Source organism: Peromyscus leucopus, chromosome 9 (genome assembly GCF_004664715.2).
Source record: "Peromyscus leucopus breed LL Stock chromosome 9, UCI_PerLeu_2.1, whole genome shotgun sequence".
NCBI lineage: Eukaryota > Metazoa > Chordata > Mammalia > Rodentia > Cricetidae > Peromyscus > Peromyscus leucopus.
Genome location: NC_051070.1, coordinates 109,429,237 through 109,442,679, shown reverse-complemented (window position 1 = coordinate 109,442,679; position 13,443 = coordinate 109,429,237). Strand labels below are relative to the sequence as shown.

General features: G+C 39.1%; 1 protein-coding gene across 34 annotated transcripts in view; it reads left to right on the top strand.

Annotated features, from left to right (window-relative positions):
* Pbrm1 (polybromo 1) overlaps nucleotides 1–13,443 on the top strand; it is a 110,196-nt gene that overhangs the window by 57,716 nt on the left and 39,037 nt on the right. For all 34 annotated transcript variants that reach the window (XM_028891258.1, XM_028891244.1, XM_028891229.1 and 31 more), the window contains 3 exons: nucleotides 1,918–2,023; nucleotides 4,447–5,089; nucleotides 11,113–11,324. In XM_028891258.1, the coding sequence (XP_028747091.1) occupies nucleotides 1,918–2,023; nucleotides 4,447–5,089; nucleotides 11,113–11,324 (961 nt within the window). The remainder of the gene's footprint in view (nucleotides 1–1,917; nucleotides 2,024–4,446; nucleotides 5,090–11,112; nucleotides 11,325–13,443) is intronic.

Here is a 13,443-nt window from a genome sequence, read left to right as displayed (position 1 = left end):
TTATAGGATATTAAAGGGATATAAAAGAAGTAACTGGCCGGGTGTTGGTGGTGCACACCTTTATCTTTTTTATTACTTATTTATTTTTAAGGATGTTTTGAAAGATTTATTTTTGTTTTATGTGTGTGAGTATTTTGCCTGTATGTATATGCATCACATGTGTGCCTGATGTTAAGGTCAGAAGAGGGTGTTGGATTCCTTGGAACTGGAATTACTGATAGTTCTGAGCTGGATAACATGGGTGCTGGGAACTGAACTCAGGTCTTCTGCAAGAGCATTATTCATTCTTTTTTTTTGGGGGGGGGGGTCGAGACAGGATTTCTCTGTGTAGCTTTGCACCTTTCCTGGAGCTTACTTGGTAGCCCAGGCTGACCTTGAACCCACAGAGATCCGCCTGGCCCTGCTTCCCGAGTGCTGGGATTAAAGGCGTGTGCCACCATTGCCCGGCAGCATTATTCACTCTTGCTGCTGAGTCATGTGTCCAGCCCCTTTATCTTTTTTTGCGGGGGGAGGGGGGGTTGGGGGTTGGAAGGGTCAGTTGAGCCCAGGACTTTTATGTGTTCTCTGCCACTTTGCTCTATCTTTAGCCCATGATTTTTAATTCTTATAAGTACAACCAAAGTACGATCCTTCTTTGATATGTTTTCTATTTTATATCTTTTATCTACTTTAAATATTCAAAAATAAAACATTTTCCTTTTCTCTGCCCTTGATGTGAAGTAAAGTATACACACTAAGGATACTTGTAGATTGAAGAAATAGGCCTTTATATAATAGAGATTCATACTGTCTTCAGTATCCCTAGCTACTGTACACCCTGAAGAGAGATAGAGAAGAAAAGTCACATTTCTTCTGCCTTTCTGCTCTTGTGGACATTCAAGGGAATATAGCCTCTGCTGGGGAGATAGGAGGCAACTGTGGAGCAAGACCGTTGAGTGAGGAGCCTTGTTCTTGGCTGTAGATTACCACCACTGGGTCAGTCAGTCTTTGGAGGGATAGTTTCCACTGGGATGAGTCTGCTAACTTGGAGGTCTGGTAGAAAAGATAGGGTGTTTGTTTGTTTGTTTGTTTGTTTTAGGGAAACAACACATACAAAAGTGTTTGGGAACTTCTGTTAGAACCTGCGAGACTGAGACTTGGAGAGATGACTCAGTGGTTAAAAGCACTGACTACTTACTCTTCCAGAGGACTCTTGATTCGATTCCTGGCACCCAGGTGGTAGCTCATAACCCTCTGTAACTACAGTTCCAAGGAATCCAGGATCCTCTTCTGGATTCTGCAGACACAGGCACATATATATGCAGGTTAAGCACTCAGACACATGAAATAAAAAAATAAAAAGTCTATAAAACTTTTACCACAGTGGATCTCAGATACTAGCTTGCATTTCTTTTCTTTTTCTTTCTTCTTTTGTTTTTTCTTGAGACAGGGTTTCTCTATGTAACAGCCCTATCTGCCCTGGAACTCTTTGTAGACCAGGCTGGCCTTGAACTCACAGAGATCCACCTGCGTCTGCCTCCCGAGTACTGGGATTAAGGATGAGGGCCACCATGCTCAGTTTACTAGCATGCATTTCTATACATTACAATCACCCAGAAAGCTTCAAAGTAGGTCCTCCCCATGAGATAGTAATATCATCGTTCTGAAGAGAACGGAAGCATTCAGCATCAACTGTCCTAAACAATGTTTTAAACACTCACACCTATTCTTTCTTTCTTTATTTTTTTAGTTGGTGTTTTTAATATTTAAGATAGGGTTTCACTGTGTAATTGATGCTGGCTTCAAACTTGTGATTTTCAGCTTCCTGAGTGCTGGTAATTAATTTATATATCACCACCTTCAGAGAGATAAAAACTTCTTTACTCCTTAATTATAATGTTTTTAGGAAATAATCTCAAGTGTATTTTTGGAATGTAGGTATACAATGATGCCCATATCCTGGAGAAGTTACTCAAAGATAAAAGGAAAGAACTGGGACCACTACCTGATGATGATGACATGGCTTCTCCCAAACTTAAGCTGAGTAAGTCTGCTTTATATTTGGTTCTTCAGTTTAATCTGTCTAAAGAGATTGATGGTTTCTTAACATTTCTTTAATTAAATGATGAATATGTTTTTATTCATCGGCACTCTGCTGTTGGGTATCTTTCTTCTTTACATGCATGCTCTTTGACGTGTTTTACGTAAACAAGAGTATAAGACTCTTAGCTTTTTTGTTGATGGGAGTGAATATCTGACAGTGGAAATGAGGGAGGATTCCTTTGGGCACAGCTTCAGAAGTTCAGTCTCCATTGTTCCTGAGCTGTAGTAAAATAGAACATCATGTAAGAAGGGCAGAGAGTTGCGGATTTGCTTAGCTCCTGGTAGTCAAGGAGCAGAGAGAAAGACGTGGAGTGACCAAAGATAAGATCCCTTCAGAGGCGCTCCACCAGAGACCCACTTACTCCTGCCTAGTTCCACACCCCAGTATTGCTGTCAGATTATGACTCCCTTGAGCAGTCTGTTGATAAAAGTAGAGCTCTCATGGTCATGACCTGTCAGTGATCATAGCCACCATCGGGCCTCCAAGTCGTCCACGAGGACCTTCTCAAGGCATACTTTATAACCAAACCATAAGAAAGGGAACTTGAGCCGGGCGGTGGTGGCGCACGCCTTTAATCCCAGCACTCGGGAGGCAGAGCCAGGCGGATCTCTGTGAGTTCGAGGCCAGCCTGGGCTACCAAGTGAGTTCCAGGAAAGGCGCAAAGCTACACAGAGAAACCCTGTCTCGGGAAAAAAAAAAAAAAGAAAGGGAACTTGAATATAATGCAGTGGGTAACATAACCGTTAAATGGGAATACTATCTATCCTTTATTAGATGCCAGAAAGAAGAATATGGCAGGTTTTGGTGGTGTTTGTTTTTTGTTTCATAAAATTAAAAATGAATCCCAACAACTCTACTGGATAGAATTTGGAAGGTGAGAAATGTCCTACTCAGTGACCATCTGAGTATCCTATATGGATATGGTTTTATTTTAGAGAAAAAAAAATTATTTTATTTAAATTATTTTATTATTTTATTTAAAGGAATTTTTTATTTTAAGTTTTAAAGGAAAAGAACACAGCAAAAATAATGCCATTGAATTAAAGAAGCTATTTCTGATTTATTTAATATATAAATAAAACAAATGCTAAATAAACTAACAATTTCAAATAATCTTAAATGCTAAGCAAACGATAATGATGTCAAATAATATTTAGAGCTGTGTTTATTGGAATGGAGAAAGACTAACATCTTTTTAATGTAAACTATCTATAAACTGAATTTCACCACGGCTTTGTAAACTACTGCTAAATGACAATCTTTTGTTATTAAGGAATTAATTTCTTCATGTAATTATAAAAGTGTACACATAGCCAGGCATGAAGGCACTTGCCTGTAATCCCAGCCTTTGGGAGGTAGAGGCCAGAGGATCAGAAGTTCAAGGCCAGCCTCGGCTACATAGTTAGTCTGAGGTTAGCCTTGGCTATTTGAGCTCTTTCTGTAAACAAACTAGTTTGGAGATACCGTGTTACTGAGTTGCTCATCATTTCTAGGAATATCCATGACTGGAACTAGGAAAATGTGGGTTTATATTTAGAGGTAAAATATGGTAAACTCAATTGATATTTCAAAACTCAAATTTCAAGAATTTTATCAATCAACACTTCAGTTTGTTTCAATATCTTTTTTTTCCTGTAGTGAAATTCTCAGTTCTCTGGGATGTTAGAAGTGATGGCATTAGAATGTCACAGAAGTACTCATTTACTTAACCTGTTCACAGCTATCTCAGCATAAACGGATTTGATCTCATATAAAAAATATGATAACTAGCTGGGTGGTGGTGGCACCAAGTGTAATCCCAGCACTCGGGAGGCAGAGGCAGGTGGATCTCTGAGTTCAAAGTCAGCCTGGTCTATAAAGCAAGTTCCAGGACAGCCAGAGCTGTTACACAGAGGAACCCTGTCTCAGAAAACCAAAAAGAAAAAAGAAAAAAAAAATGTACACACACACACACACACAATTACTAGCTTATGTGTTATTCATGCACCTTTAATCCCAACCCTTAGGGGCTGAGGCAGGAGGGTGGAGAGTTCAAAGCCCAACAATGTTATATAATCAGACTCAGTCTCAAAAAAGTTTATATGCACATATAAAATTATTATATATATACACACGTGTGTGTGTGTGTGTGTGTGTGTGTGTGTGTGTGTGTGTGTGTGTGTGTGTAAAGTATATTATTGAAACAAGTAAAGGTTTTCTTCCAGATCTGTTTTTGTTTATAAGGTCTGTCTCACTGAAGATATGCTGATAACTATGTTTTACAAATCATTTGGGATAGCCCTTTCTTATGGTTGTACTGCCAACTAGGTTAAAATTTATGCCCACGCCATTTTATCCATTTAACATTACATCTGTCTCTCCAGGTAGGAAGAGTGGTGTTTCTCCTAAGAAATCAAAGTACATGACTCCAATGCAGCAGAAACTAAATGAAGTATATGAAGCTGTAAAGAACTATACTGATAAGAGGGGTCGTCGCCTCAGTGCTATATTTCTAAGACTCCCCTCTAGATCAGAGCTGCCTGACTACTATCTAACGATTAAAAAACCCATGGACATGGAAAAAATTCGAAGTCATATGATGGCAAACAAGTACCAAGATGTCGATTCTATGGTAGAGGACTTTGTCATGATGTTTAATAATGCCTGTACCTACAATGAACCAGAGTCTTTGATCTACAAAGATGCTCTTGTCCTACATAAAGTCCTCCTTGAAACTCGGAGAGACCTGGAGGGAGATGAGGATTCTCATGTCCCAAATGTGACCTTGCTGATTCAAGAACTTATCCATAATCTTTTTGTGTCAGTCATGAGTCATCAGGATGATGAAGGAAGATGTTACAGTGACTCCTTAGCAGAAATTCCTGCTGTGGATCCAAACTTTCCCAACAAACCTCCCCTTACATTTGACATTATTAGGAAGAATGTTGAAAGTAATCGCTATCGGCGACTCGATTTATTTCAGGAGCACATGTTTGAAGTATTGGAAAGGGCAAGGAGGATGAATCGGTATGTTTTCAAAGCCATTTCTTTATGATGAAAATATGTGGTTTTTAGTGCAAAACAGATGAAGGAATTCTACTTTGATAAACTTTTTCACCTTAGGTATGTTGTTATAGTGGGTAGTCTGCTATCCTGAATTCTCAGCCAGGCAAAACTACTTTTTTCCCCTTTACAGTGTTGGGGGCATCAAACCTTATTTAAAGCAGGTGTGTTCTGTAAAGTGGAAGGAGACTGCTAAGTTGTCAGAGTGAGTGCCAGTGAAGGGAAGACCAAGTTAAAGCTCTTGAGCAGTGCCAGAACCTGAATACAGCCTTTCTAGGACATGTCTTTTAACGGCTAAGTAATGCAGTTTGTAATGGAAAGTAAAAGTAGGATTTCTCTTTGAAAATTAGTCCAAGAATGCTTTGAGTTATTTTTTGAGGTTAGACTGATCTAAATCCAGCCGTTTTATAAAAACTTACTTATTTTATTTTTTGTGTAGAGATTGATGTCCTGCCTACATGTATGTCTGTGCACCACATGTGTGCAGTGCCCACAGAGGCCCGAAGAGGGTAGAGTTACGATGGTGGTTAGCCACCATCTGGGTGCTGGAACTTGAACCTGGGTCCTCTGGAAGAGCAGTCAGTGCTTCTAACCCTTGAGCTATCACTCTATCCCCCCCCTCAATCTCTATTTCAAGACTCAGAAGGACTTTTTATTTTTAATCTTATTTATTTATCAATTTTTTTAAATTCACTTATTTTACATCCTGGCCACAGTTCCCCCTCCTTCCCTCCTCCCAGTCCCTCCCCCTTCTGCTTCTACCTCACACCCCAAGTCCACTCCTCCATTTCTGTTTAGGAAAGGGGCAGGCCTCCCATGGATATCAACAAAACATGGCATATCGAGTTGCAGTAAGACTTAGCACCTCCCCATGTATTAAGACTGGGCAAGGCGACCCAGTATAAGTAGGGTCCCAAAAGCCAGCAAAGAGAGACAGTTCCTGCTCCCACTCTTAGGAGTTCCACAAGAAGACCAAGCTTCACAACTGTAACATTTGCAGAGAGCCTGGGTCAGTCCCATGCAGGCTCCCTGATTATCAGTTTAGACTCTGTAAGCTCCTATGAGTCCAGGTTAATTGATTCTGTGGGTTTTCTTGTATTTATCAATTTAAGAGCTTAGTGTAGGACTGTAAATGGTTTAAAAGAATACATTTACATCTACTAAAGATCTTTCAACTTTTTGGCCTGTGTATATCTTTGCCACTTACTGGTAGCCTACTCAATGAAGTTCAGCAGTTGCAATGTAAGTTCTGTATGCTCTTAGAGGCACTTATTTGAATTGAACTTAAAGACAGTAAACCCTACCTTCTTTTGGTTTACAGTGTTACAGTGCTGAGAGCCAGAACTTTAGATTGTATCATTCCATGTAGGAAATCTTGGAAACCACCATTTGCTCTAGACCTTAAAGGAAAAGTAAATGCTAATTGATTGCTTTTCCTAGTGGGAATTTTTTATAAAGCATCATGGTAAAGCCCTTCATGTAAATAATCTCTAACTCATCCATGCTTTTCTAGGAAAGTGATAATCTTTTCCATTTTAATGAGAATTAGAAATATATAGGATGAAGAGTTTTATAGTCTCACAGCTACTAGTGATGTGGCTTGTTTGTTCCTCACTGAGGACACTGCTGCTGACAGTCACCAGGTAGTGAACACAGCCATGGATGAGAAACATTGTTGAGCTCTGTATTCTAAGGACTTGACGCCTTGTGGGCAGAATAGGACTTATACTTAGGCAATTGTGAAGTAGCATACTAAAACCCAACACTTAGAAAAGATAGTGCTGTAAGGAACTTTGTGGGCCAGAGTTCACCTAAAAAAGCACAAAGCATAAGAGGGTTGGAGGATGAATAGAGGGGCTGATACTCCAGATATGATTAATGGTATGAAGAAAGGCAAAGGATTGGGGTGTAAAGATGCTGTGTTCCAGAGTTGGAGGTAGAGTTAAAGCTGATTAGACCCTTAATGAACATGTTTAGGAAATGGTTCCTTGTTGTGAGATACTAGGAATAGAAATAAAGAGCAAGGTGGGGCATATCTTGCAGTCAAATTCTATAGGAGTTTTTTATTTAAGTAATTTTTGTTGGATGACTACTAGTTAACAAGCATGTTCTAGGTGCAAGGGATGTAGCAGTACTTTCACGAAATTTAGATGTCTGATTTTCTCTGTTTAAGGAGTCCTTAAATCTAATCATGGCTTGAGTTCAGTGAGTCTTCTAAAGAGCATGTGTCTCTTAGATTATGGGGAACTTTGTATGTGATTTATATTTCTAGAAAACAGTATCTTTTCATTCTCCTGTTGTTGACATGATAGGCTTTTGCTTTTGAAGTCTGGAAGATACAGCCCAAGACACATTTATATGTGACAGTAATGTGCATAGTTTATCTCATGCCCAGAGCTCTGGAGAAACAGAACGGGCTGGAGCCATAGCTCAGCAGTTAGAACCATCAGCAACTCCAGTTCCAGAGGGTCTGGCTCCCTCCTCTGGCCTCTATAGGTACTAGGCATGTAAATGGTGTGAAGACATATATTCAGGGGGAAAAAAAAAACCCATACACATAAAATTTAAAAATATAACAAGCCATTTCAATTTTTGTAAATAAAGATAGTATTGGGACTTCTTGTGGTATTTATAAGAATTAATTTAAAAAAGGGTTTGGGAGATGATTAGTAGGTGAAGTTCTTGCCATACAAGCCTGAGGACCCGAGTTCAGATCCCCAGCCCTCACATAAAAAAAAGCTCAGCATTCTGGCACAAGACTAACTACAATGCCTGAGAATGAGGGTAGCTGAGGGTAGACAACAGGAAGATCCTTGGAGCTTCCTAGCCAGTCAGTGAGTTCCAAGTACAAAACACTATCTCAAAAAAAAAATAAGGTAGAAAGTAATAAAGACACCTGACCTTGACCTCTCACCTCTGTACACATGCACACACACCCACAAACATATACATGCAAATAAACAGGTGCATATCCATACAACCACACACACACACACCAAGAAAAAATAATAATAATTCTTAAAAAGAATTGATAAGCCAGATGTAGTGGTTTATCCCAGTAATCCCAGCACATGGGAGCTAAAGTAGAAGGATTCTGAGTTTTAGGCCAGCTTGGCCTATAAAGAAAGAGCCTGTTTCACAAGACCAAAAGAAAGAAGGAAGTAGCTTAAAATGTATCTGTTTAGTGAATTATACATCACACTTTTTATCTATTCACATTAATGACAGGCATTCTAGATGTGTAAGTATTATTAATAATTAAATTCATATGAATTACACATGTAGATTTCTAGAATATTCTTATTTCATTGCTACTTGCCTCTAGCTAGACCTATAGAAGGGATAGAAGGAATCTGAGCAGTGACTGTAGCAGAAAATTGACCCGGGCAGTGCTTTATTTCCAGTAGCATTCAGGAACGGCACAGTGGTGAGTCCTGCAGCCGGCCAGTGTGGGGGCAGTATTCCACAAAGCAGCCTGACTCCCTTGCAGGTAACAGGCTACATAGAAACACAAGTGCAGGAAGGCACCTAGGACTTCTTTATAATCTTAATTGTTTCCTGACTTACCTGAAAGATTACTTAACCCAAGAAAATTAGAGTTGGGCGTTTTCCCTCTTGAATTTTTTTTTAAGGCACAGTCTCATTGTGTAGCCATGGCTGCACTGCAGCAATCTGCCTGACTGTGCCTCTTGAGTGCTGGGATTAAAGTTGTACACCACCCCTCCCAGTTTTTTATTTTACTGTTTTCTTGACAGGATCTCATTGTTTACTTTTTTCCCCTACAAGATTTTTTTTTTTTTTAATTTATTTATTATGTATACAGTGTTCTGTCTGCATGTACCCCTGCAGGCCAGAAGAGGGCACCAGATCTCATTACAGGTGGTTGTGAGCCACCATGTGGTTGCTGGGAATTGAACTCAGGACCTCTGGAAGAGCAGCCAGTGCTCTTAACCTCTGAGCCATCTCTCCAGCCCACAAGATGTTTTTGAAAACTAGAATTACATTACAGAAATCTTTTAAGAACAACTAAAGCGAAGATTAATAAATCCTTCACAATACATTTTGAATAAACAAAATAAAAGGATATAACAGGTGTTTAGTGATTCACACAAAATTTAATTACATCAGGTGGCTTGATGAAATTTGAAATCGCCCTTTCAATGTAATACAGATTTGCCAAATGTATATTTTTCACTTATAATTTCCCACTAAAATTGTAAGCTTTTATTAATTAAAAAAAAAAATTCAAGAAAGATTTCAAAAATGGTGTCTTAGAGGCTTTTTCCATTAGTAAATTTTATTTTTGTTTTTGGTTGGTTGGTTGGTTTTTCTTTTTTTGGAGCTGAGGATTGAACCCAGGGCCTTGCGCTTGCTAGGCATGCACTCTTCCACTGAGCTTGAGGCCTAGTAAATTTTATTTTTATTGCTTTTTTGAAAGTGTTAGCATCTTTGGATCTTTAAGCCAGGCGGTGGTGGCGCACGCCTTTAGTCCCAGCACTCGGGAGGCAGAGCCAGGCGGATCTCTGTGAGTTCGAGGCCAGCCTGGGCTACACAGTGAGCTCCAGGAAAGGCGCAAAGCTACGCAGAGAAACCCTATCTCGAAAAACCAAAAAAAAAAAAAAAAAAAAAAAAAAAAAAAAAAAAAAAAACAAAAAAACAAAGCATCTCTGGATCTTTAGAACATGTTTCTGGAACCTCTCCAGAATACCCTTTAGGTTGTTGGTAGTTCTTTGCCAGTTCTTGTTCTTGACAGGATAGTCACCCTAAGTATCTCTGATAGCTAATGCTCCAGTGTCTTGTGTCAGGAGACAGCTGATTGGCCCTGCTTTGCTGCCATGCTCCCTGATCAGAAGGTCTGCCTAACTGTTAATAATACCTTCCCTCTACACCTGGTGACTTATGCCCGTAATCCCAACACTTGGAAGGTGGAAGCAGGAAGATCTTACAAGTTCAGAGCTAGCCTAGACTACCTACACAGTTCCAGGCCAGCTTGGGTAACCAACTGAAACTATGTCTCAGTTTTTTATAGTTTCCTAATAATGAGGAAAGAAGCTTAGAAAAATTCTGAATATGACACATAATTTTTTCCTTCTTACAATATTTGCATCTGCCAGTTCCTTCCAAATCAGTTACTTTTGAGAAATTAAAATTTAAATGAACTCTTAGGCCTGTACATGTTATCACACAAAATACTCTCATGCCTTTCTAGTTTAGGTTCAGTTCTTCAGTGAGTACTATCAGTCAAGGTAGTGATGCTACCTTGACTGATAGTAGACATAGCCTAAATCTTTTATCACCTTCTATAAATGAGGGTCTGCAGTTAAGAAAATAAATGCAGCCATGGTGCAGAGACCCAGCACTCAGGAGGCATAGGCAGGTGGATCTCTGTGAGTTCGAGGCCAGCCTGGTCTACAGAGCAAGTTCCAGGACAGCCAGGGCAACACAAAACCTCCCCCTCCCCCTTTAAAAAAATATATGCAAGTTAAGTGTTGTACTTGATCAGGAACAACAGTACAGTTCTTGATTCTGCCAACTCCTGTCATGCTTTGGATGTCTGAGAAAAATGTGAGGCCTTTCCTTTGACATGAGTGAGAAAGGAGTGTGCCTTGAGAAAAAGGAACTGAGTGAGAACTCAGATACTCAATTGTGTATGTATTTTTTCATTCTGTCTCTTTTGTTTATTGTTGTTTTTGAGATAGGGTCTTTTGTAGCTCAGACTGCCCCCAAATTCTCTATGTAAGTGAGTGAATTTGAACTCTTGATCCTCCTGTCTCCATCTCCCAAGAGCTGGATCACAGACATGTAGCACATGCATGGCTCAGATACTCTGTTTTAACAAACGTAGTGGGGGCACTCTTCTAACTGAGCCAAAATACTGTTGTTATATCAGTGAACATAGTGAAACATTTAATGGGATTTAGCATGTAATTAAGGTATTATGGAAGAAGCAGTTCATGTGTCAATGGATACTCTTTATGCCATTATAGGACAGATTCCGAAATATATGAGGATGCAGTAGAACTTCAGCAGTTCTTTATTAGAATTCGTGATGAACTCTGCAAAAATGGAGAGATCCTTCTTTCTCCAGCACTCAGCTATACCACAAAGCATTTGCATAACGATGTGGAAAAAGAAAAAAAGGAAAAATTACCTAAAGAAATAGAGGAAGATAAACTAAAACGAGAAGAAGAAAAAAGAGGTTAGTTCCTTTTCTCTTATTAAATATGAAGAAATATTAAAGTCTGTTCTAGTGGGTGCCACGGTTAGCTTTGGAGAGTTTGTGTGATTGAAGATTCAGACTGTTGACTAGTTCAAATAAGATATGATCAGATAGAAATCTTGTCATCATCTGGTTGTCACACTGAGTAAGTACTTCTGACACAGCTAAATGACAAGTGTGAGAACTTAACGCCACGCGCATGCTTGAGAGGCAAGTCTGGGGCTCCAGTCATTCTCAGCAGCAGATGCGTCAGTTGATGCCATGTCTTTCAACAGTGGAGCTTTCCTCTTAAACACTGTGAGAAACAGATAAGTAGGTGAGATTTCAGTTGAGCCACATTCCTAGTTTCGTTTTAATCATATCAACCTAAAAGTGGTACTTTGAATCATTTGCCAAATTTGCAAATATTTTGATAATGAGAATTTGTTGTTGCAAATTGAGAGTCTTTTATGGGGCGATGAGGGTGGGGGACAGTGAAGCAGGTTCTCACTATGTAACGCAGGCTAGTGCCAGTCTTAACGTGATCCTCCTTGCCTATGCCCTCCAGTGCTGGGATTTTAGGCATGCATCAAAAGTGATCATTTTGTGTAACATTTCAATTCACATAGATACCTAGAAATATGACTCTACAACAGTTGTATTACTCTGTAGCATCAGACCTTCTTAGATATTTTTCCCTCAAGAACAGAAAACAATATTAATTGACTTGAAATATCTGAGGGGTGGGGGTAGAGAATGAGAACATACTGATTAGTGAGAATATCATTTTGCCAACAAAGAGGTAACTACAAAAACATCATTTGCTGCTAGAGGGAATACACCCATTCAAGGTTGTACGGATGAGTGATAGAGTCTGTATCTTTTCCAACTGAAAGCAGTTGATGTGGAAATGAATTGAGTAAAGCTTGCTGGCCCAAAAACATACATGTGTGAGGAAGATACAAGAACCTGGTGCAAAGCAAAAATCCAGTGAAAATTGGCTGTAACTTGGTATCCACAGATTAGTCAACTGAGGGTAGATCCTTATGGAGTAAAGTGTTTGAATGTGACTGTTACCCAAGTCATTGGCTGACTCCTAATTTTCAGAAAAGGGAGCAACCCCTAGTGTCAGGTCTCCAGGTATATCTATCATAGTAATACTAGTGGGAAGAAGTGAGAGGGGGAAAAAAGAAATTGAAAACTTCAAAAATTTGATGACAAGCATTAACCTACAGGCCCAAAAACCCCTAGTAAGATAAACACAAAGAGATCCGTTTAGATACGTCATAAACTGCTGGAAGAAAAATCTGAATTTCAAAGCAAAAACAAAACAAAACGAAAACATCAGATACAAGAAAACAGCAGCATAATTAATGGCTGACTTTTCATACAAAATAATGAAGGCTAAAAAGCAGTGAAGTGATATGAAAATTTTCAAGGGGAAAATAAAATAAACCCAAATTTGTATTTAGATAAATTACCCTTTAAAATGAAGTTTATGAGCTAGAGATGTGACTCAGCAGTTAAGAGCACACCGTGCCCTTCTAGAGAATTGGAGTTCAGTTCCCAGCACATCAGGCAGTTCACAACCACCTTCTTATTATTTCAGCTCCAGGGGATCCAGCGCCCTCTTCTCGTGTCCAAGGGTACCTAAACTCACATGCATGCACGTACATACACAAACATACGTAATTTTAATCTTTTTTAGAACATATGAAGGAAAACAGCTGAAATGAAAGAGCTCAACAGTTATATTCTCAATATTTCTTTTTTAGTAATGACTAGAACACAAATGGTCAAAAGTCAATAAACACAGTATAAGCACCAAAATGACTTGACTGGGCATATCAAACATAGGAACAAATACCATTGTTTATAATAGTCAAAAGACAAAAGCACCCCAAGCATATGGTGTGTGAATAAGGAAATTAAACTATATTCATTCCATGGAATATTACTTAAAATGAAGTACACATAGATGAATTTTGAAAACATACTGCATGAAATATGTTAGATGAAAAAGGCAAATAGTGTTTGCTTGAACCTGCTTGGAATGTCTAGACTAAGCAAATTCATAGAGAAAGTAGGATAAGGGTTACCAGGAGCAAGAAGAAGAGAT